Source organism: Triturus cristatus, chromosome 5_2, assembly GCF_964204655.1.
Source record: "Triturus cristatus chromosome 5_2, aTriCri1.1, whole genome shotgun sequence".
Classification (NCBI taxonomy): Eukaryota; Metazoa; Chordata; class Amphibia; order Caudata; family Salamandridae; genus Triturus; species Triturus cristatus.
In genome coordinates this window covers 960952836-960977473 of record NC_140588.1, presented here as the reverse complement: position 1 = coordinate 960977473, position 24638 = coordinate 960952836, and the positions used below count along the sequence as shown (strand labels likewise).

General features: G+C 46.5%; 1 protein-coding gene across 1 annotated transcript in view; it reads right to left on the bottom strand.

Moving 5' to 3' along the window:
* Positions 1-2907, bottom strand: part of LOC146829475 (V-set and immunoglobulin domain-containing protein 1-like) — a 168581-nt gene extending 165674 nt beyond the window's left edge. The window contains exon 1 of the mRNA XM_085608156.1: positions 2714-2907. Coding sequence (XP_085464282.1) covers positions 2714-2765 — 52 coding nt within the window. The 5' untranslated portion in view covers positions 2766-2907. The remainder of the gene's footprint in view (positions 1-2713) is intronic.
* Between the last annotated feature and the right edge of the window lie 21731 nt (positions 2908-24638).

Here is a 24638-nt window from a genome sequence, read left to right as displayed (position 1 = left end):
ATTTTCACTTCTGACAAAAAATTGTTCCTTTCTCTTCAGGGACAAAGCTGGTTCAAAGTCTACTTTATTTTTTATAACTTTGCATGCCAGAGATTTTGCCTGCACTTTGGATTACCAGGTAAACAGTGGTTTGTATTCTGCCTCCTTTTAAAGGTGCAGTTATTAAGTTACATTGGAGCTCCCCAATTTCAGTGATTAACTAGTGGTTTATTCTTGTATCCTTCACAAATAATATCAGAATGCGTGGCAAAGTTGAATGGTTTATTAAAAGAAACACTTAAAATACCAGTAAAACAGCCACATAAGTACATCTTTTGTAAGCATCTGGCGGCTATGTTTAGGTGGTGACTTTTCTTTTACATAGGCGTGCTGTAAAATCGTTTTAAGTGTATTAATCAGGTAAGTTTGCACAGGCCTGACCTGTTGATGTAGCTAATGCCTCTCCTGGTTGGAGAAAACTCCTTCGACTGAAGACATATGTCCTAAAGTATGTCCTGGTTTCCCCCTTCTTCTCTTGCCTCATTTTGCCACCTTCACTTCCACTGCATTACAGCTCCCAGAACACAATGCATTTAGTTAATCAATCAATTGCATTAAAAAAGTGTTTTGAAATCTGTTTATTGTGACAATCAATACTCTCATTAGTAATAAGAATTTTCTGTAAGAAACCCTTGGTAGATTTTGAAAAATATTGGTTGCTTTGACCACGTCTGCCTGTTATTCATCTGTTTTTTATCACTATCTACCTTGTCATAAGTAATAGGACTCTCACTGTGAGAAGGTGTTCAATCAATCAATCGGACAGCGTTTGTAAAGCACACCACTGTCACCCCGAGGGGTATATGGGCGATATGTCGCCGTCGAAAGGCCAGGTGTGGAGTCTCTTACTAAGGTCTGGCAGCGAGGGGGCTGTACGGAGCTGGAGGAGAAGGTTGTTCCAGGCTTTGGCTTGGTTTATTGGCCTCTAGTTTCTCTGTAGAGTCTCTGCATGTAACACCCCTACCTTTCAATGTTATCACCGTGGCTCCAATTTGTCCCTGGACAGATTGTTAGTTCAACAAAACACATAAACAAATTCCAGGCAAAGATTGAAGTTGATGCTTTGTAGGTAAAAATTGTGTCATATGGCATGGGGAGTCAACTGCAACAACAAGGTGATGGATTGAAGGCTTGAATTAATCTCAGTCACTGGCATTCGGTCAGAGCCTCATTCCAGTCCATCGTTTTTCACACACTATCAACTCTTGACAAAGACCCGCCTTATGCAAATCAGTACCAGTCATGCTCCTCGTGGGAACAGTCATCATGGGGAGCCATTTTTTCAAGAAAATACATTTTCCCTATTTCCAAGTTCTCTCCCTTGTTCTCATTCTTAATCCCTATCCTTGGGGTTCTAGACTACAACTAAGTGAATGGTCGACACTGGGGTCCATGGACTCCTACGCGATCTGGCTTGTTCTCATTTCTGTTCCTGTTCGCTCTATCTTTATGTACATTGAGGGTAGGTTGTAGAGTTATCTTTAGGCTATTTTTATGCAGGAAACATACTTTATCATGCCAGAGAATGTTGCTATACATATGAATGTATATGATATGAAATCGAGTAGGGGTATGCAACTCATGTATTCTTTTTGCAGTGAATCGTGCCTCTCTTTGGCGTTCCTTAAATATAGTCATAATAATCAAACCGAAGACTATTTATTTTACCTCTTCTGAAATTATTGGTTCATATCCTGCACCGGCCACAAGGCGTAGATGCTATTGCTTAAATTTTCGGAACTGCCTCTAAAACACCCACCTAGTCAAGCGTAGACTTTCCTGCGTGAAAATCCTGGCAAAGCATTTCGAAGTACCTGGTCCTGCCCTTTAATACTAGAGCAACTTAATGCAAGTATTTAGCTGAGACTCATAGTCTAATTCAGGTTTATAGATTCCATGGTATAATTGAAAATCGTCTGATTTCTTGGCACAGTCCTATTGCATGGGGAGAAACCACTGGTGGAATTGTCTCCATCATGAAAGATATTCCATAGATGGACCACCTTCTGGCGATGCACTTCCTCCTTAAAATGCAGCCTTTTCTGGTACCACCCAACTCTCATTCAGGCCCTGGACGTTTTCTCATGGAAGGTAGGTGTATTTGCATTACCGACAACGTGTACGCTAATACTCCTGACCTCTTCTGTTGAGGTAGAAAAAGAGCATTACCTGATTCCACAACTTTAACAAGTCGACTTCAAGAGCGGCTCCACGGTTCATTTGTTCTTCGTACAGAGCATACTTCCTGGTGCAACTTCTAACCCGTCTGTTACTTTATATTCCAAAACTGCTTCCATATGCGCTCAACTCTTCCTACAATCTCAACATTTACTGTGTTCAGCATTATCAGGCAGAATTGCAAGAGTTATAAAATCCAGTATAGTCTTTTATAGGCTTTATTTTCATCGACTCTTGGTAGTCCGTGACTTTCTATGCCAGCGAATGTTATAACACTGCACATGTTTGTTTTTTCTCCAAACCTATCATTTTACAGTTATGGGGCATAGTCATAAGCTCTTTCAATCCACAGCAAAAACAAATCCCCTCTACTTCGATTGCCAATACATCATTTTATGGAAATTCCATAGTGTGTGCTAATCTTCAGCTATTATCAACCTCACAGGGTTGAAAACTCGTACATATTGGCTTTCTATATTTTGAAGAATGATCTTACCTGAAAGACACGCAGCGATGATGGTGAAGGTCCTCATGATGAAGGGACACATGGTCTCCAGCGGTCGGGAAGAGAGCGCGGGTTCGGCCCTGCCGTGGCGGTGGATTCAGTCTCAACTGATTTTCAAAGCCTGTTCCTCCCCTTATCCGCCAGGCATCAGCGAGTCAACATGCAGGACGGCTCACTGCCTCCATCTAGCACACATTTCAAAGGCCTTACTCAACATGGCTGGGTGGCCCGCTCTCAGAGGAAGCCATGTCCAGGGTGTGTGCACCTGATACGCTTGTTGGGTAGGTTAATAATAAACCAAAGGTAGACCTATGAGTCACTACATGGTCTTTTCAAAAACATAACGCTGCACCTAGTAAAGAGGTGGATTTTAAGGAAAATGTGCTTCTTATGAGAGTTTGGATATTAAGGAAAATGTGCTTCTTATGAGAGTTGGACAAATAAATTCAAGCTGAAGCAAGCACCAGAACAGATTCTCTCAAATCTGTTAAAAAGTTCTTCTGACACCTGCTTTCTGCTTTCTGTTCTCTAAGTTTGCGGTCACAGCAGGTGCATGCACCGTGTGATTCTGCAAGTCTTACAACAGGAACCAGAGCAAAAGACAATGCTCAGCTTTTGAGGTAAAACGTTATATGTAGAGTCTGAGATTTAAAACAATCTGAAATATAATATTCATAACTAAGTGCATCAACTCAGCTAGAAGTTTCAATCAAACAAGATATGTAAGCATTGCTGCAATACAGTGATCGTGATAACTGAGGGTTGGGCTCGATTCACTCAAAATGCCAGAAAATCACTCATAAAGGACCCTGTTGCAAGTGGACCAGAAACCGCCTGTGTTTGCAGTCTGCTGATACTGTGGGCGTCTGCAATGCTGGGGAGGGGGAGGGGGGGAGGACGGAAATACTCCTGATTAAAAGCTGTTAGGGAAATAAGATTTTCAGCCAACATTTCTACATCAGTTCCCGGATTCTTTGTTCCATTTTTGCTCAGAGCTTGAGCCGGGCATTTCACCTGCTTCGAGCAGGCGACGTCTCATCGGGAATGACAGGATCTTGTGCGCAGGGTTACACTCTCATGCCTATATTTTGAGGAAATGTCCATTTTTTGAATTCACAAAGAATCTGTAAGAGCCTTTGAGTGACGCAGAATCCTAGAAGTGCTCACAAGCACTGTTTGCACGTACTATCTTACCTGTTTCTCCTCCACCTTGAAAATGTTTGTGCAGCTGAGAAGCCTGCCATGAAAAACCCCATCATTTTAGGGGTGTTCCCTCCCATTTCCAACATGGAAAATGGGCTGTCCCGTATACCCTGGATGAGAGTTAAATCTGATGGTTTTCTGCTGGCACAGTGGCACCCACCGACAAAAGATTTGTGAGGATTCACAAACTTGCACATTTGAGGCTGTTCACTTTCTTGTACAAGGGTCATCGCCCTAGGTCGTCCACAGACCCTACCCCAAAACAGAGTTGCTCACTCAGGCAAGTACATCTTACTCAGGCAATTACATATTATAATGAGGAACTGGTGTTTGCAGGCGGGGCTCACCGGAACTCATTTTGGTCGACCGGCACTTATTTAACCTATGACACTTTGGATCAGAGTAAGGGAGGGATAAACAAAGGGGAAGGAAGAGAAAGACGGGAAAACAGGGCTAAAGGGGGAGCAGAGATGAAAAAGAACACCGGCATGAGAGTGACTGGGTGGGGGGATGAAAGAGGCATCCGCGGGGCGTAACGCAAGCCCCTCCAGCACACGCGGCGAAGAGGGCAACCCTAGGGGGCCCCAACACTATAAGTGGTCCCCTTTTCAACCGAAGACCAAAGACTAGGGACATCTGGGCCCCTCGTCCCATTATGTTGGAGCGTCATTTTGCGTTATGTCACCGGCCATCAGGTAGAATCAATACAGCCGCGTGCCTCAGAGCTAAACTTTGGGCACCTGCATGTATTCATTTACAAATAAAGCACTGACCTAGGTGTTATTTAGGCGCGCGAACACTCTGCAAATCAGGCCTCTGTGATCTGCTGTGACATCACTAGCATTACTGTAGTGCTAAGAAAAGCAATGAAAATGTCTTTCTTGGAGCGAGGCACCAGAGACCTGGTTAGCCATAGTCTAGCTCCTAGACTCCGCCCTGAGGCGCGGCGCTGTGCTCGCACACAGCACACCTTGGGTACACAACAGAGGTTTGCTCTAGATTCGCCGATAGACGCCTCGACACCTCTCCTTGTTTGCCCTCGGCCGAACGCGTAGAATGGCGGAGTGCAAAAACACGAGTAAGGGTTTGCTGGGACTGAGAATGGCGACTGGAAATAATGCATATTATTTTAATGTTAATAATTCTTTATTGATTATACAGATAGAAAGGTAATTAAAGCACACAACTAAAGCCACACACGTTTTGCAAACATCATGCTGCAATATGGGCCAGGAGACATAGGTAAAGACATAGGGGCAGATTTACAAGGCCCTTGCGCCACTTAAGCATCATTTTTAACATGCGAAAAGTGACGCAAAAGTGGCGCAAGGGGCTTGTAAATCTACCTCATAATATCCAGCACACTACTGAGGCACAGAAATAAAAACAGTAAAAAGACGATAGGAATAGAACTCCATGTCGTCTAATGCATCGTTTCGTCCCTTCATTTCATCATCCCTCCTACCCCCAATCCTCCACCACCCCAAGTCCCGGACACCCCCCAACACCGACAGAACAAATCCACGCGCCAAGAAAGTATGGTCGGTTAAAGTTTACGCAGCAAGAAATCTACCCCAAATGTCTCAGACTGCTTCCTTTGGTCATTCAGGCTGCAAACAGTCCTTTCACATGAGCCACATCGAACCCCCCCTGCAGCCACGACCAAAGTAGGCGCCTTCACCTCACCCTCTTCATGAGACTCCAGACCCCACCATTAGCCACTCACTGCCCTCGACTCTGAAAACCACCCCTTCCTTGGTGCTTGATTTTAGGAATGTTATACGTGTCCTGTAACAGTACCCCCAAGGGGACGAAGGTCCCCCATTTCCCAGCTCCCATCTCAGACGTTCCAATATTTCCAGCTGCTAATAATAATAATAGTACTAACAATAGTAATCTTAGGTGATGGGGAAGTTTTTGACACTCCCACAATTCATGAAGAATATCACAATTCAACTGATTTCCCCTCCAGCAGTGAGGCTGGACAGTCTTGCCTCCTGTTACCCATGAGGGGTCTACTGCCAGCGCAGCCTTAAAATGCCTAGATCTCAGGCCAGCTTCTCTCAATCCTTTACCATGCTTCAGGAGGAAATCATTCCATCCCTCATCGGAAAACTCAACAGTCAAGCAATGTTCTCACCAGTTCTTGTGGCCTAGACAAGTGGGACGCGAGAAACAGTGTTGAATGAGAACCCTGACCATGCACGAACCTGAAAGGAGCAGATTGGGACTGATCTATAGGAGCCAGTTGTTGGTGTCTCCAGAACTCAGAGCATGGGAGATCAAATCCAAGTTTTAGATCTGAAATCATTTTAACTCCTGTCCGATAAGTCATTATGTGTTAGTAGTATACCTTTATTCTTCCAAGGTGTCCATGCTACCCTTCACCCATCAATGAATACATCCTCATTGTGCCATATGGGCATGCGTTCATGTAATCCACTGTGCAACCTCGACCTCTGTGAGCTCTGCACCATGCCCACAGTAGAGAGTAACCAATGGATTACATTATAACACCTTTCAGTTTGGGAGTAGCGAGAAAATGATTCAAGGACTCATTTTATTAGTAATTTTAAATAAAACAGTCCTCTATTCGGGATTTATATTACTATTTGGAATATTACACTTTAAGAAAGTTGCAATTTAGCAGGGCTGAGATAAATGTACCTTTCTGCCAATGTTTATTGACACACAGGAGCTGAATGGCTCCTTGATGAGGTGTGAAGTGGCTCCCAGAGCTGAGACAAAAGCAGAGGGGTTGACCTTACCGGGACAGCATGGCCATCTGGGCTGTGTCCAGGGCCTTAATTACCTACCTTGTCACTGGCAGATGTAGCTCACACCTGGACCTGCCCCCTCTATTGTTATGCTAGGCAGCCTTGGACCACTCCCAGCGGTAGATGATCTTCCTCCAGAACTTGTTTTGATTGACCACAGGGGAGGGGTTGCCCATTATCATAGCCATATCCCTGCTTGGGAACAGAAAACTCTGCACAGCGGCAGAAAGGTTCTGCCATCTTGGTCTTAGATTGAGAAGGGAACTATGGGATAGGTCACAGTAAAACACACAGGAAGTGCTGAAAAAATAGGTAGGGTCACTCCTGGGAACATTTACACCATTGGTTAGGGAGTGGCCAGGAGTTTCCCCCACACACAGGCTGGCATTGGGCATAAATGTGGCACCCCCAGTACCTTCCTCAGAACACCTCTTGACTTGTGGAACACAGAAAAAGGATTGCACCTGATGGTGTGCCCTGTGAGGACAACCCTAATGGCTGGACCTGCTGCCAAGACAAAGACGTGACACAAAGGGTCAATTGGCTGAACCTCTGTTAAGCTACTGGAACAACAAGAATCCCACTTTACAGAAAAGCCCAGCTGTCCAGTTTCAACAGGCATTGTCCCACACCTTGCTGGTGCCTTCTTTTGAAGTGAGTCCAGGCCCCCAAGTTATTTTCCTGAGATCCTGGAACCTTTGGTTGGAGTTAGTGTACTCCACCTGCTCAAACCACAAAAGCTGGGATTTAGAAACTTTTTGCCAACTTTTTCTCTGAAGAACTGGCAGGAGACCAAGGCCACCGTCAAGCCGAAGACATCAACATTGATTCGCCTTGCTTTGATTCAACTTACTGGTCGGCCCCAGCCATGGTGTATCCTTTGAGGAGCGTACCTAGAGTGGCAGATAGTGACCCATAGGAACAGGGATTAGGCATTAGAATATGCTCTAAAAAGGCCACCCAGGAGCGACAGAGGAACTATATATATATATATATATATATTACCTACTGGCAGTCGCCAGTAGGTAGTTATAGTTAGGACCACGTTTCCATAGGAAATCCGCAACATTCTATTTTGAATAACTTTGGCGCCGGTCGACGAATCCTCGTGAATTTTTCAAAATAGGTGGGGCGCTACGCTCCGCTCCTACCCTGAAAGTCTCGGGGGGATTCGTCAAGCGGGGGCTGAGATAAAAGGGGGGCCTAAAACGCGTTTTTCCCATGCATTTTTCCATAGGACCTTTAGACAGGGCTACAGCCCGAACGGCTGAACAGAATTACTAGAAATTTGGCAGAGAGGTAGTCCTCAGGTCAAGGAAGTGCCTTTTGTAGGTTTGGTGTAAATCTGTTCAGTAGATTCTGAGAAAATAGCCTTTAAATCAATATATATATCTGAGCCAGCTTACGGTGCGCTTACGGTACGCTTACCGTACGCGTACGGTGGCGTGCGCGAGCGCGATTCTGATTGGCTCTTAGATCTAAGTAAACATTCGAATCGCCCGAAACCAGGAAGCGGCGGCCGCCATTTTCTCTCTCGCACTGAGAGTGATTTTTAAAATATAAATCCCAAAAACATGTAAAGGGGCTGTTTAGACAGCTCCCACACACATAGCCATTTTGAGGGAGTCCCCAAAGATCCCCCAAGGCCAAAAACGGAATTTTTATTTTTTCGGTAATTTCGCCGATTACGCTTACCGTACGCGTACGGTAAAAAATTAAAAAAAAAAAAAAATTATCCACACTCTCTCCACCCCGTGTGCAATTGGTGCCCGAAGGGCACCACTTGTGCATGGCTTATTACACCTGAGATAAACTAAAATATTAACAAAAATAATAATAAAAAAAAAAAATTTCCACACTCTCTCCACGCCGTGTGCAAATGGTGCCCGAAGGGCACCATTTGTGCATGGCTTATAAAATATACAAAAAATTAAAATATTACCTTTCAAAACGAAGTGCATCATATGTCCTCCATGAGCGCACGGTGCGCGAAGCGCATCGTGCGTACATGGCCCATCTAGCGTAACGTGGGCACGCGGTGCGCGTAGCGCACCGCGTGCCCACCGTGCGTGCACGGCACTAACTGCGTAAAGTGGGCGCGCGGTGCGCGAAGCGCACCGCGTGCTCACTGTGCGCGCACGGTGAGTGAAGCGCACCGTGCGCGCACGGAACGAACTGCGTTAAGTGGGTGCGCACGCCACGAATGGCGTAAAGTAACTTAGCATTTAAAAAACCGTACAAATTCACTGAAAAAACCATAGGTTTCACACACGTTATAGTTAGGAATTAGCATTTAAAAAACCTTGCAAATTCACAGAAAAAACCATAGGTTTCACACATGTTATAGTTAGCGGAAATTTTACTGATAAAAAACCAATGAAATTCCCCCGTTATAGTTAGTGCAGGCAACTATAACTCACGCGACCGCAATCTTCTGCTGATGACATATGTGTCTTTATGAAAAAAAAATATTTGTAATATATGTATAGCTAAAAATGTATGGAAGAAGACATGGGCAAATAAGTGTCTAAATACAGTATTAGCATCAGCAGAGGATTGCGGTCGCATGAGTTATAGTTGCCTGCACTAACTATAACGGGGGAATTTCATTGGTTTTTTATCAGTAAAATTTCCGCTAACTATAACATGTGTGAAACCTATGGTTTTTTCAGTGAATATATATATATATATATATATATATATATATATATACATAAATCCACCGGTTGCGCTCCTTCCGTCTTCCTTCGCCCTACGCAGCAGATCGAATGTAGCCGGCGGAGCAAACCGGACATTAATATTCCCAAAAGGTTAAAATAAAGCGATCACTCAGAGTTCTTGCACATACCAGAAAGTTGGCTTATTCCACGTAAAGCACATGTGACCAAGCTTGCTGTGCAAGCGAAACGCGTTACCTGGAATAAACCAACTTTCTGGTATTTGCAAGAATTCTGAGTGATCGCTTTATTTGAACCTTTCGGGAATAAATACATATATATTACCTACTGGCGGTCGCCAGTAGGTAGTTATAGTTAGGACCCTGTTTCCATAGGAAAACCGCAACATTCTATTTTGAATAACTTTGGCGCCGGTCGACGAATCCTCGCGAAATTTTCAAAATAGGTGGGGCGCTACGCTCCGCTCCTACCCTGAAAGTCTCGGGGTGATTCGTCAAGCGGGGGCAGAGATAAAAGGGGGGTCCCAAAACGCGTTTTTCCCATGCATTTTTCCATAGGACCTTTAGACACAGCTACAGCCCGAACGGCTGAACAGAGTTCCTTGAAATTTGGCAGAGAGGTAGTCTACAGGTCAAGGAAGTGCCTTTTGTAGGTTTGGTGTAAATCTGTTCAGTAGATTCTGAGAAAATAGCCTTTAAAGCAATATATATATCTGAGCCAGCTTACGGTGCGCTTACGGTGCGCTTACCGTACGCGTACGGTGACGTGCGCGATTCTGATTGGCTGTTCGATCTAAGTAAACATTCGAATCGCCCGAAACCAGGAAGCGGCGGCCGCCATTTTCTCTCTCGCACTGAGAGTGATTTTTAAAATATAAATCCCAAAAACATGTAAAGGGGCTGTTTAGACAGCTCCCACACACATAGCCATTTTGAGGGAGTCCCCAAAGATCCCCCAAGGCCAAAAACGGAATTTTTATTTTTTCGGTAATTTCGCCGATTACGCTTACCGTACGCGTACGGTAAAAAATTAAATAAAAAAAAAAATTATCCACACTCTCTCCACCCCGTGTGCAATTGGTGCCCGAAGGGCACCACTTGTGCATGGCTTATTACACCTGAGATAAACTAAAATATTAACAAAAATAATAATAAAAAAAAAAAATTTCCACACTCTCTCCACGCCGTGTGCAAATGGTGCCCGAAGGGCACCATTTGTGCATGGCTTATAAAATATACAAAAAATTAAAATATTACCTTTCAAAACGAAGTGCATCATATGTCCTCCATGAGCGCACGGTGCGCGAAGCGCATCGTGCGTACATGGCCCATCTAGCGTAACGTGGGCACGCGGTGCGCGTAGCGCACCGCGTGCCCACCGTGCGTGCACGGCACTAACTGCGTAAAGTGGGCGCGCGGTGCGCGAAGCGCACCGCGTGCTCACTGTGCGCGCACGGTGAGTGAAGCGCACCGTGCGCGCACGGAACGAACTGCGTTAAGTGGGTGCGCACGCCACGAATGGCGTAAAGTAACTTAGCATTTAAAAAACCGTACAAATTCACTGAAAAAACCATAGGTTTCACACACGTTATAGTTAGGAATTAGCATTTAAAAAACCTTGCAAATTCACAGAAAAAACCATAGGTTTCACACATGTTATAGTTAGCGGAAATTTTACTGATAAAAAACCAATGAAATTCCCCCGTTATAGTTAGTGCAGGCAACTATAACTCACGCGACCGCAATCTTCTGCTGATGACATATGTGTCTTTATGAAAAAAAAATATTTGTAATATATGTATAGCTAAAAATGTATGGAAGAAGACATGGGCAAATAAGTGTCTAAATACAGTATTAGCATCAGCAGAGGATTGCGGTCGCGTGAGTTATAGTTGCCTGCACTAACTATAACGGGGGAATTTCATTGGTTTTTTATCAGTAAAATTTCCGCTAACTATAACATGTGTGAAACCTATGGTTTTTTCAGTGAATATATATATATATATATATATATACATAAATCCACCGGTTGCGCTCCTTCCGTCTTCCTTCGCCCTACGCAGCAGATCGAATGTAGCCGGCGGAGCAAACCGGACATTAATATTCCCAAAAGGTTAAAATAAAGCGATCACTCAGAGTTCTTGCACATACCAGAAAGTTGGCTTATTCCACGTAAAGCACATGTGACCAAGCTTGCTGTGCAAGCGAAACGCGTTACCTGGAATAAACCAACTTTCTGGTATTTGCAAGAATTCTGAGTGATCGCTTTATTTGAACCTTTCGGGAATAAATACATATATATTACCTACTGGCGGTCGCCAGTAGGTAGTTATAGTTAGGACCCTGTTTCCATAGGAAAACCGCAACATTCTATTTTGAATAACTTTGGCGCCGGTCGACGAATCCTCGCGAAATTTTCAAAATAGGTGTGGCGCTACGCTCCGCTCCTACCCTGAAAGTCTCGGGGTGATTCGTCAAGCGGGGGCAGAGATAAAAGGGGGGTCCCAAAACGCGTTTTTCCCATGCATTTTTCCATAGGACCTTTAGACACAGCTACAGCCCGAACGGCTGAACAGAGTTCCTTGAAATTTGGCAGAGAGGTAGTCTACAGGTCAAGGAAGTGCCTTTTGTAGGTTTGGTGTAAATCTGTTCAGTAGATTCTGAGAAAATAGCCTTTAAAGCAATATATATATCTGAGCCAGCTTACGGTGCGCTTACGGTGCGCTTACCGTACGCGTACGGTGACGTGCGCGAGCGCGATTCTGATTGGCTGTTCGATCTAAGTAAACATTCGAATCGGTCGAAACCAGGAAGCGGCGGCCGCCATTTTCTCTCTCGCACTCTGAGGGGGGCAGCAAAAACAAAGACAAAAACATCTAAAGGGGCAGTATATTCAGTTCTTAACCACCCAGCATTGATATAGGTGTCCCCAAACAACCCCCAAGGCCAAAAAAACAATTTTATTTTTTTTCGAAAAATCGCCGATTACGCTTACCGTACGCGTACGGTTAAAATTATTAAAAAAAAAAAAATTATCCACACCATCCCCACCCCGTGTGCAAATGGTGCCCGAAGGGCACCATTTGAGCATAGCATATCAATTAATGAAAAGTACAAATGAATACCTTTCACAACGATGCGCATAATATGTCCCCCATGTGCGCACGGTGCGCGAAGCGCATCGTGCGTACATGGCCCATCCCGCGTAACGTGGGCACCGCGTGACCACCGTGCGTGCACGGCACTAACTGCGTAAAGTGGGCGCGTGGTGCGCGAAGCGCACCGCGTGCTCACTGTGCGCGCACGGTGCGCGAAGCGCACCGTGCGCGCACGGAACGGGGTGATTCGTGATTCGGGGTGATTCGTCAAGCGGGGGCTGAGATAAAAGGGGGGTCCCAAAACGCGTTTTTCCCATGCATTTTTCCATAGGACCTTTAGACACAGCTACAGCCCGAACGGCTGAACAGAGTTCCTTGAAATTTGGCAGAGAGGTAGTCTACAGGTCAAGGAAGTGCCTTTTGTAGGTTTGGTGTAAATCTGTTCAGTAGATTCTGAGAAAATAGCCTTTAAATCAATATATATATCTGAGCCAGCTTACGGTGCGCTTACAGTGCGCTTACCGTACGCGTACGGTGACGTGCGCGAGCGCGATTCTGATTGGCTGTTCGATCTAAGTAAACATTCGAATCGGTCGAAACCAGGAAGCGGCGGCCGCCATTTTCTCTCTCGCACTCTGAGGGGGGCAGCAAAAACAAAGACAAAAAACATCTAAAGGGGCAGTATATTCAGTTCTTAACCACCCAGCATTGATATAGGTGTCCCCAAACAACCCCCAAGGCCAAAAAAACAATGTTATTTTTTTTCAAAAAATCGCCGATTACGATTACTGTACGTGTACGGTTAAAATTATTAAAAAAAAAAAAATTATCCACACTATCCCCACCCCGTGTGCAAATGGTGCCCGAAGGGCACCATTTGAGCATGGCATATCAATTAATGAAAAGTACAAATGAATACCTTTCACAACGATGCGCATAATATGTCCTCCATGTGCGCACGGTGCGCGAAGCGCATCGTGCGTACATGGCCCATCCCGCGTAACGTGGGCACGCGGTGCGCGCAGCGCACCGCGTGACCACTGTGCGTGCACGGCACTAACTGCGTAAAGTGGGCGCGCGGTGCGCAAAGCGCACCGCGTGCTCACCGTGCGCGCACGGAACGAACTGCGTTAACAGGGCGCGCACGCCACGAATGGCGTAAAGTAACTTAGCATTTAAAAAACCGTACAAATTCACTGAAAAAACCATAGGTGTCACACACGTTATAGTTAGGAATTAGCATTTAAAAAACCTTGCAAATTCACTGAAAAAACCATAGGTTTCACACAAGTTATAGTTAGCTGTACATTTCACTCGTAAAAAACCAATGAAATTCCCCCGTTATAGTTAGTGCAGGCAACTATAACTCACGCGACCGCAATCCTCTGCTGATGACATATGTGTCTTTATGAAAAAAAAATATTTGTAATATATGTATAGCTAAAATTTAATGGAAGAAGACATGGGCAAATAAGTGTCTAAATACAGTATTAGCATCAGCAGAGGATTGCGGTCGCGTGAGTTATAGTTGCCTGCACTAACTGTAACGGGGGAATTTCATTGTTTTTTTACGAGTGAAATGTACAGCTAACTATAACTTGTGTGAAACCTATGGTTTTTTCAGTGAATATATATATATATATATATATACTTGCTCACTATCCACTTCAGACGGAGCACTCGCGGGCGGGTGCCGGTTTGCGGTAGTGGACCCGGCTACATATTTCGCTCTATTTCCTCAGTCGTAAAGAAATACCGCACTCACGGGGGGGCACTTGAAAATTTTATTCAGCAACCAACAGCAAACAAACGCGTTTCGGCAAAAAGCCTTCTTCGGTATTCATGACACATCGAAGGAGGCATGTTTAAAAGGCATTCTAATGGAGCACTGAAATCAAAAAGGGACAAGCACTCTCTTACTAACGTGAGTGCCATGTTGAAGTTGTGTATACAAATACATTTCTTATAAAAATTCATTGACAATATACTTCATTCCTTACATGAATATAATCCAAATTCATATTTGTAAATCAGATTGTCGCCAATTTAAATGATTCAGCCGTGTATCGGCTATTCTGTATTGTACCACATAACATCATACTAAATCTAGCCGTGGATCGGCATAAGTCCCTTCCTACCAAACTCAATGTTTACGTGCTATGCATTTTGAATCCCATATATTATCACCAAAAAAGGTTCAGAAAACATTCTATACTCTGATATTAGTTAACTCAAGAAACTCATGTATCCACTGAAGCTAATATGAACTAGAAGCCTATATGAACAGCTAATTCTTCCCCACTGTTCAATCCTCTCAGACATTTTGTGAGCAAATCTATAGTATATCTTGATTCTATAGTCTCCGTAATTTACGTAGCCTATTTCCACCACGGACATTTATTGGAACACAGTCTAAGCCAAAATACTGTAATTGATTTCTATCACTCTGATGGTACTCGGCAAAATGACGTGCCACAGGATATGCAGTATCCACTTTATCTATGGCTCTTAAATGTTCCAATATCCTGATTTTCAATTGATGTATAGTGCTACCTATATAGCGTAGCCCGCATGGACATACCAAGCAGTATACCGCATACGGTGTACTGCAGGTTAGAAATGTAGTTATTTCTTTTGTTTTCCCTGTGTCTGGTATCTTATACGACAGGACCCTTCTGCTATTAGAACAAGCTTTACATCTACTACAGGGAAAACATCACTTCATTTCTTTTAGACTATTCATTCTTTCTGGTATTTTCTCAATCTTGGTATATATATATATATTTAAATTTCAAAATAAACGACATTCACTGGATGATGTCATCATTGATGTAATTTGAGATGTCATCAGTGATGTCATCAGTGAGGTCACTGACCATGTCATGAATGATGTAATATGTGACATCATCAGCAGTGCATTGCGGGCGTGCGAGTTATAGTTAGCAGAACTTACTATAACGGAGGAATTTCTATGGTTTTGTACGAGTGAAATGTCCAGCTAACTATAACACCCCTGAAACCTATGTTTTTTTCGGTGAATATATATATATATATATCAAATCAACCAGCTCCACAGCTTCAAAACTCTTGCTGACGCCAAAGAAGTCGGTACACGAACCATTTTAAGGTGCTTATTTTCTTTTATTCTCCCAGAGCAACGGCCATAACGTTTCGGCTCTCCCAGAGCCTTGTTCACATGACAGCGTGACGCTCACAGAGCCACAAATTTAAAGTGCTAGTGCTGAATACGTACAACATCACATGGGGTGGTCACATGGGGGGGGGGTTTTCATAGACATAGACGACAGATAAAAATTAAAAGACTACAACCATTAAGTAGGTCACTATGTCACCACATTAGAGGGTAGAGGAAAATATGTTAACAATGTACATAATAGGGGGAGGAGCTTAGCGCTTGACCAAGATGGCCGCGTGAGCTTTGAGCTCCCGCTACCCTCGCGCCCTCCGGCACTCATCCTGTCCTAAATCCTGATTTTCATGCACGGAATCCTGCAGATGAGTCACAGCTGGGGCGATTGACGTTGTCCGGGTCAAGATCGCCCACCGGGGACCGAAGTTGTGCATGGCGGAAGATTGCGGCCTACCTCCGAAGGATGCCAGGGGCTTGCGTTGGCAGGATGCCCGGCCACTAATTGAACAACAGCGGCCTTGGGAGGTGTGAACTGACGGACGGCTGCCGTGGCACTTTCACTTTCGCTTTCTCGCCCTTTGTTAGCTCCGGGTTGGGAGTGCGTCATACAGTTCCTCTGTTGTCTGGAAGACCTCCACCCGGTTCTGACTAGCTGTTGAAGACCCGAGATGTCGACCAAATCGGAGGCAGACAGGTCGAAGTCTAAGACTACCAGGCGGGGAGGCTATGTCCAATCCAACAATATGGATCGCTATGCCCAGCAGAAGGGGTCGCCTGGTGGATCGGGACAATCGCTGGAAGCACAGAAGGCCGATTCATCCCCAGCCTCGGAGTTATCATTGCAGGATCTCAAGGGGGCGATAGATGGGATGCAATCTTCGATTGGGCGACAGTTCGAGACCCTGGCGCACAAGGTGGACATGATTTTGGTCGATGTCAACTTGATTCGCGCGGATCTGGGGAAAACCAATGAGCGGGTCAAGTCCCTGGACCTCAAAACTACTGGCCTCGCGGACGATGTCTCGGAACTCCAGGCTGAGGTCCGCAAGCTACGAACCGCGAATGACCTCTCCGCTCGCCGGCTCGAGGACTTTGAAGGTCGGGCCCGGCGCAATAATGTGCGCATTATTGGGGTCCCGGAGACTTCGGATGAGCTCTCCGTGGACCTCCTCGTCGAGGACCTGGTGGTGAATCATCTTGCGCCAAAGGGCCTCGGCAAGTTTTTCGCGGTGGAGCGGGCTCACCGAGTGCCTGGCGGACGGCCTAAGGTGGGAGCCCCCCCGCGGCCGATTGTCGCCCGGATCTTCCACTTTCGAGATCGTGACGCTATCCTGCAAGTATCGAGGGTTACAGGCCCGGTGCCTTTTCACAATGCCTCTGTGAGCTTTTACCCTGATTTCACCCAGATGGTGCAGAAACAGAGGCAAAGTTTCCTGGGGGTGAAGCGGCGGCTTAGGGATATGGACCTGAAGTATGCCATGCTCTTCCCCGCTAAGCTGCGTGTGGTATATGAGGATCGGACTTTCTTCTTCGAATCGCCGGACATGGCAGGGGACTGGCTGGATGCACTCCCTCGGCGACAGCCCGACAGGGACAGCGTGGATGGGGTGGAAGGCGACCGGGAGGGACAGAAGTGATACCTTCGGTGCAGGCCTGCTTCGATTCGGCCCTGGACAGTGACTCGCACCTTATTGCAGTTATGGGAGGGCGGCGGGGGTAAGATAGAGGCTCTTTCCTCCCTTGGGGTGCTTTTTGTAGATTTGTTTTTGGTAGGGCGACAGGCACACTGCAAGTTGGGGGGGCTTTGTAAGCTGACGCAGGGGTGCAGGGTGGGGGGGGGTTTCAGGATGTTGGGGTTGTTGTTTGGGGTTGTTGTTTTTTCTTGCAAGGCGTAGCAACGACTGTCAGGATTGACCGATTGTGGTTCTCGGGGGGCGGGGGGGGGGAGGTCTCTTTGTGTTCAGGGATGGGGGATAGGGGCTTAAACGTACTCAGCTGGAATGTTAATGGCTTAGGGGACCGTATAAAACGGGGGATAGTCCTGCAATTTTTGAAACGGACCTTGCCAGATGTAGTCCTCCTGCAGGAGACCCACCTTATAGGGAATATGTGTTATGCACTTAACAGAAAGGGCTACAGATTCATTGCTCACTCGGGGTTTTCCTCGGGATCCAGGGGTGCGGGCATACTTGTCAGAGCTTCCCTACCATTTGAGGTTGACTCCACTATTGCTGATGATAGGGGGCGCTTTGTGGCCGTGTCGGGGAGGTGGGAGGGCAGAACGTTGGTTTTGGTTTCTGTTTACGTCCCTCCTGCCTTGCAGGCCTCCACGTTTGCTGATCTGGGCAAGGCCTTGTTGGAACTCCCCGAAGGGATGCTAGTGGTGGGAGGGGACTTCAATGCGGTTGGTTCTGGAATGCTAGATAGGTACCCGCCCAGAGACACCGGGGGTCTCAGAAGTGGCTTCCCGACTTTATTGATACTTTTGGCCTGGTAGATTGTTGGAGGCTGCGGCACCCCACTCAGCGACAATACACCTTCCACTCCGGGTCCCACGGGAGTCTCTCCCGGATTGATTACCTGCTCACTCTGGCGGCACACGCCTCTTTGGTAGCTGAGGTTAGGCACATGGCACGGGGCATATCAGATCATTCACCGGTGTGGGCACGTCTGGACATAGGTCGGGTGGCGGGGGGCAGGGTGGCTCCCGTTAACCCCTGGTACTTTCGAGACCCCAAGCTGCGCAGCGTGTTGCTGAAGACAGTTGACCACTATTTTCGAGAAAACCAGGGCTCAGTTGACTCCGCGGTTTCCTTGTGGGAAGCTTCTAAGGCTGTACTGAGAGGAGAAGCCTTGTCCCTGGTAGTGGCCGCCAAGCGGCGGAGGGACGCCGAGGTGATACAGGTGGAGGACGAGATAGCGGCCTTGGAGTCGGCCTTAGAAGGGGATGTTGAGACGTCCACGCTGCACAATTTGGGCCTGAAGCAATTGGAGTATAGGGATCTGGTGACAAGTGCCGCCAAGACCCTTCACAGGGAGCAGCAGGGGCGGTTGTATGATGTTGGTGATAAGGCCGGGAAATTGCTGGCATGGCTGGACAAAAAGGAGCGTGTTAATCGTGTGGTGCCAGAGTTGTTGACGGATGGGGGAGAGGTTGTCACCGATCCCGACGGTATAGTCCGGTGTTTCTCGGACTATTTTCGTACGGTATACGCCTCGGTCTCGGATAGATCGACTGAGGACTCGTGTGATCTTCTGCGTGACATCGCTCTGCCCCGCCTTTCTGCCATTGATAGGGAAGACCTCGATGGTGATATCACTGTAGACGAAGTGGCAGGTGCTATCCGTGCGTTGCGCTCCGGCAAGGCGTCGGGCCCAAATGGTCTGCCGATAGAGCTGTACAAGCTTTGTCCGGATAAGTTTGCTCCTCACTTGACCGCCATGTTCGTGGAGGCGCGGAGGAACGGGTCTCTCCCGCTCGATCAACGGCTGGCGACGATCGTGGTAATACCTAAAGACGGAAAGCCCCGGGATAGGTGTGGTTCCTATCGGCCGATTTCGCTCCTCAACGCCGAGCCGAAAATCCTTGCCAAGATTCTTGCGAACCGCCTGGTCCGGGTACTTGGTGACTTGATCCACCCGGATCAGTCGGGCTTTATCCCGCACCGTAACACTGCACTAAACCTTAGACGCCTCCACGGAGTGATTGCCAGGACGGGTACGATACGAGAGCCGGCTATCGTGGCGTCCCTCGACGCCACGATGGCCTTTGACACGGTAGAGTGGGCATACTTGTGGGCGGTGCTGGCCAAATTCGGCTTCGGGCCTGGATTCGTGGGGTGGGTGAGGCTGCTCTATGAGGGGCCTCTTGCAAGCGTCGTGGTGAACGGGCGGGCGTCGGCACCTTTCGAGCTCGGGAGAGGCACCCGGCAGGGTTGCCCCCTGTCGCCGTTGCTGTTTGCCCTTGCTCTTGAGCCGTTGGCGGCGTGGATACGGTGGCACCCGGATATACGTGGGCTTCGTTGGTCGCCTGACCACGAAGACCGTATTTCACTCTACGCTGACGACATTCTGTTATATCTTGCCTCGCCTAAGAAATCTCTGCTAGTGGTTTGTGACGTCTTGACATCTTTTGGTAGAAACTCGGGCCTAGTCATCAATTGGGGGAAGTCACACTTGTATGTCCTGTGTGGGGATGTCCCGCCTGTTCCGCGTAACTGTTCGATCCAGATAGCCCAGCAGGGCTTTTTGTATTTGGGGATCTATATTTCCACCGACCCCATCTTGCGCTACGAGAAGAATTTGTTCCCTCCCTTGGCGCGCCTGCGGCGGGATGTGGCGGGCTGGCGGCGATTGCCGCTCTCCCTCCTTGGCCGCGCTGCACTGTTTAAAATGATGTCCCTTCCCCGTTTCCTCTATGCTCTGCAGAATACTCTTGACCTGGTCCCGGCCAGCTATTTCCGTGAGATCGAAAGCCACCAGCGCGCGCTCTTATGGGACGGGCGTCCGCGTATCGCAGTCGCTAAGTTGACGCTTCCGTGGTATGACGGTGGTATAGCGCTTCCGGACATTCGACGTTATTACTGGGCCACCCAGTTGAGCGCGATTAACCATGGTGTTTATGGTCCGGCGCTCAGCCCTGGCTTCGCCATGGACCGCTGGTTGCTCCGTGGGGGTGGTTACCACAGAGCGTTGTATTCGAAATCGTCGGACCCCACCCTCACGGGGCCCACCAGAGTGGCCGTCCATGTGTGGAAGGTGGCGACGGACTCGCTGGGCTGGAGGGGTAAGCTTACCCTTGCCACCCCTCTGTTTGACTCTGAGATTCTGGGGAAGCTTTGGCGCACAAAAGGGTTTGAGAAGTGGGATTTGATCGGCATATCCAGGGTTGGAGACCTTTTGGTTAAGGGTAAGATAAAGTCGTTCGAGGAGCTGCAGAAGGAGTACGAGCTGGGGAGCACGGAGTTCTTCCGATATGCACAAGTGCGCCACGCCTTGCGGTCAGTCCTTGTGGAGGGGGAGAAGGTGCCCGAGTCCTCTTCGTTGGAGGATCGGATCCTGGATGGTCACATGCCTGAGAGCACGATTTCGCTCATCTATAAGAAGCTTATCAATGTTCAGGCGGATCTTCTCCTAGGGTTGCGCGCCCAATGGATAAGGGACGGCCTTGAACTAGATGATGAGGATTGGCAGTACGCAGTTTCTTCTCCCAAAGAGGTCGCTATCCCCGCGCGCCTGAGGCTGTTGCAGCTTAAAATACTCCATAGGGTCTACGGGACGGGGCCCAGGTTGGTTCACATGGGTTTCTCTGAGGAGGGCCTCTGTAAGAGAGGCTGTGGTTTGGTGGGTACCTTCCTCCATATTATTTGGGAATGCGGTGCGATTATGGAGTTCTGGAGGCAAGTCCACGAGGTGATGGGGGAGGTGACAGGAATTGTTATGCAGCCTGAGGCGCGCTGTTGTCTCCTTAATGTCTGGAGTCCTACTGACCACAGCGTGGCACAGACTCAGTGGGTGACCCTGGGGAACATGGTAGCCAAGCGCGATATCGCTCGGCTGTGGGGCTCCAATAGGCCGCCCACACTGACAGCGTGGATGGAAAACATGGACTGGAGCATGTTTAGGGAGAAGACAGTGTATTGTGCTAGGGGGCGCCCTCGGAAATGGCATGCTGTGTGGGGGCCATGGAACCAGTACAGAGGGGACATATGCTTGCCCCCCGACCCGGACCCGCCTGAGGAGCAACTTTCCCCTTAGTCCTTTTCCGGCTTTGACTTTCCCGCTGATATGTGATTGTTTCTAGAGTCTCTGCCTCTCCCTCCTTTCCCTTACTATAGATCAGTGCCTGTTGGACGTGATGGGGCTCGTCCCCCCTGACGGGAACCTCTCTTGGTGCTTATGGTACCTTTCGCCTTGCTTGTGTTTAGGGGTGTATTTATGTTTGTGCAAAATAAAACCTTTGGCTCTCCTGTCAGCGATATGTGACCGCAAGCATGTGTTGAACTTCTAAAGCTGCCGTACCTCCGGGATGTCGGCTGAATAGCTGTGTCACTGATATAAAATAAAGGTTTTCCAAAAAAAAAAAAAAAAAACAATGTACATAATACCATTTAAAGTTGATTCACAAGTAGTAGCAGCATTAATGCCTGAGTTTACCAAGGTAAAGTTTCTAACAGTAGTAGTCAAAAAATCGTCAATAATAAAGAGAATAAAACAGCCTATAGCTTACATACCTATTAAAATACATAGATAAAATCATCATATTTAGTATGAATTCTCATTGTGATCACAAAGTATGCATATTATTCCCCCTTGATTGAAGTACGTAAACACAGTGCAAAAAAAGTATAATGTAAAGGTGCTTAAAAAGATAGAATACTGAAAGACTAAAACTCAAGTGACCAGAGGATATCAGGTACAGTAAGCAGGAGATCGGGTACAGTCACCGGTGTACCGTATATGGGGCATATTCATGTCGTGCTGGCGTCCAAATATGGTTACCCTGCGGTAAGAACATCATGGGACAAATGATTCGGTAGGTGTTATATAAAGGGAGCATACTGATAGAGTGCACTCCACCAGTCGGGGTTTGGACACTCACCTAGACAGAGTATTCAATGGAATGTTTTGAAAAATACAGATGTGCAAATACGCAAAAAATATTTTTTCTAATACAGTACTAATTTGTCAAGATAAATAGTAAAATACTAAATAAATAATTGTATGGTAAAACAATTAAATAATTTAAGACAAATGACCTAAAAAAGCTAAAATCAGCCCAATGGACATCTGATTCAAATTCCATAAAAATACACTTGTAGTACACAGGGTAAAATCTAAAAGGATGGATAAAACATAAATAATCTTCATCACATAGATACCACTGCTCGTACTAATTAAAACCAATGGCTACAATGAATGTAAAAATACTCTGTTAACCAGGCCATTTTAGCCCAAACACGTGTGTAAATCTTCAGTTATGTTCAATCCTGATGGTGTCTTGGTGTTGAGTTGCAGTATGTAGCGTGTTTCTAATCTGCGTAACCTGGTCTCACGGTCCCCACCCCTTCTGCTAGGTTCAATGGAATCAATGACAAAGTAACTGAGCCCCTTAATGTCACTTCCATGGGTTTCTTTGAAATGCCTAGCAACGGGGTAGGTATTATCTTCGTTGGAGATTGCGCGTAAATGTTGCAAGACCCGCTTATGAACTGCTAGGTTAGTACTACCTATATAACTGAGGTTACATGGGCAGGTAAGAACATAGATTGCATACTGTTTTGCACGTAAGCAACTTGTTGATCTTGTGTTGTTTGTTGCTAAATGGATCTGTGTATGTTTTGGTGTTAGTGCCATGGATACATGCTTTGCAGGTCTTGCACTTATAAAATCCACTATTCAGTTGTAGCCAGGATGTCTTGTTGATAGTTTCAGGATTGGTGTTGACCAGTGCTTCTCTCATGGTGGGGGCCCTACTGTAGGTGATTAGAGCCCGTTGTGGGAGCAACGGGCCAATGATAGGGTCACTCCGTATTGTGGGCCAATTTCTGTTGATGATTTTACGTAATTCAGTATGTTGCTTGCTGTATCCCATGATAAATCTAAAGGCATTAGTCAACCCAATGTCCTTTCTATCCTGGTTGATCAGAGATACGGTAGTACCAGTGGCACTACTAGTGATCTTAAGCAGATCATTACGGTTAAGTGTATTGGATCTTGCAATGGCACTATTAATCACACTAATTGAGTAACCTCTCTCCCTGAATCTCTGGCTGCTTAGCAACTGTGCTGCTTCAAGCTCCTTAGCTTCGCTGCATATTCGTTTCAAGCGTAGCATCTCCCCATATGGTATGCTTCTAATAAGGTGGGGCGGATGAGCACTGGATGCGTGTAGGGTCGAGTTGCCTGCAGTCAGTTTACGGAACAATCTGGTTTCAAGCTGGCCTGCCTGTGTGTATACCCCAGTATCAAGAAATGTGACACTGGTTTGGCTGCATGTTGCCGTAAAATGGAGATTTAGATTATTTACATTAAGAATCTTAATAAAATCCTGAGCCTCCTCCAACGAACCATCCCAAATAACAAAAAGATCATCTATAAAGCGCAGCCAGATCACCACTTTTTCATTGAGATATTTAGCATGATCCCTGTGTAAAATCATCTCTTCCCAATATCCCATGTGGAGGCAGGCATAGCTAGGGGAAAAGCTAGCCCCCATAGCTACGCCCCTTAGTTGACGATATAGTAAACTATTAAACATAAAAGTTGTTGTTAAGCAGGCAAAATTCAAGCATTTCAATCAACATTTCATTATGAGTCTCAAAGTGTATTGGTTTGCGCGAAAGAAAGTATTTGATGGCATGTATGCCATCATTGTGACTAATACTTGTGTATAGTGACGTCACATCGAGTGCCAGCATTAGATAATCATCCTTCCACTCAATCTTGTTGATCTTGCGCAAAAAGTCACCTGTATCCTGCACATAGGAATCCAAAGATTTCACAAAATCCTGTAAGAAAAAATCAATGTATTGTGATGTTTTTTCATACATGCCATCCCGGGCTGAGATGATAGGTCTGCCCGGGGGTTTGCTAGGATCCTTGTGCACTTTGGGAATAAAATACAGGGTGGGAATGACAGGATTTTCATTTTTCAAGAAATTGTACTCCTTTTCAGATAAGAGTTTGTGTCTCTTCCACGAGGCCAACTTGTTCCTAAAGTTATTACTAGACGACTGTATCTCTGCCGCTGTCGTGCGGGTATAACAGTCTCTGTCGTTGAGTTGATTGAAGGCTTCTTGGTCATAATGTTCTTTTGTTAATAAGACAATATTGCCTCCTTTGTCGCTTTGACGGACCACAATTGTCTTGTCGCTTTTAAGTTTAGAGATCAGTTGATGGTATGACTGTGTTTGTAGGTTGTACCGGCGTCGTTTGTTACGCGTTTCCATATGCAGCGTTTTCATCCCTGCAATGACATTTTCGTTGAATACATCCAGGGCGTCTTGTG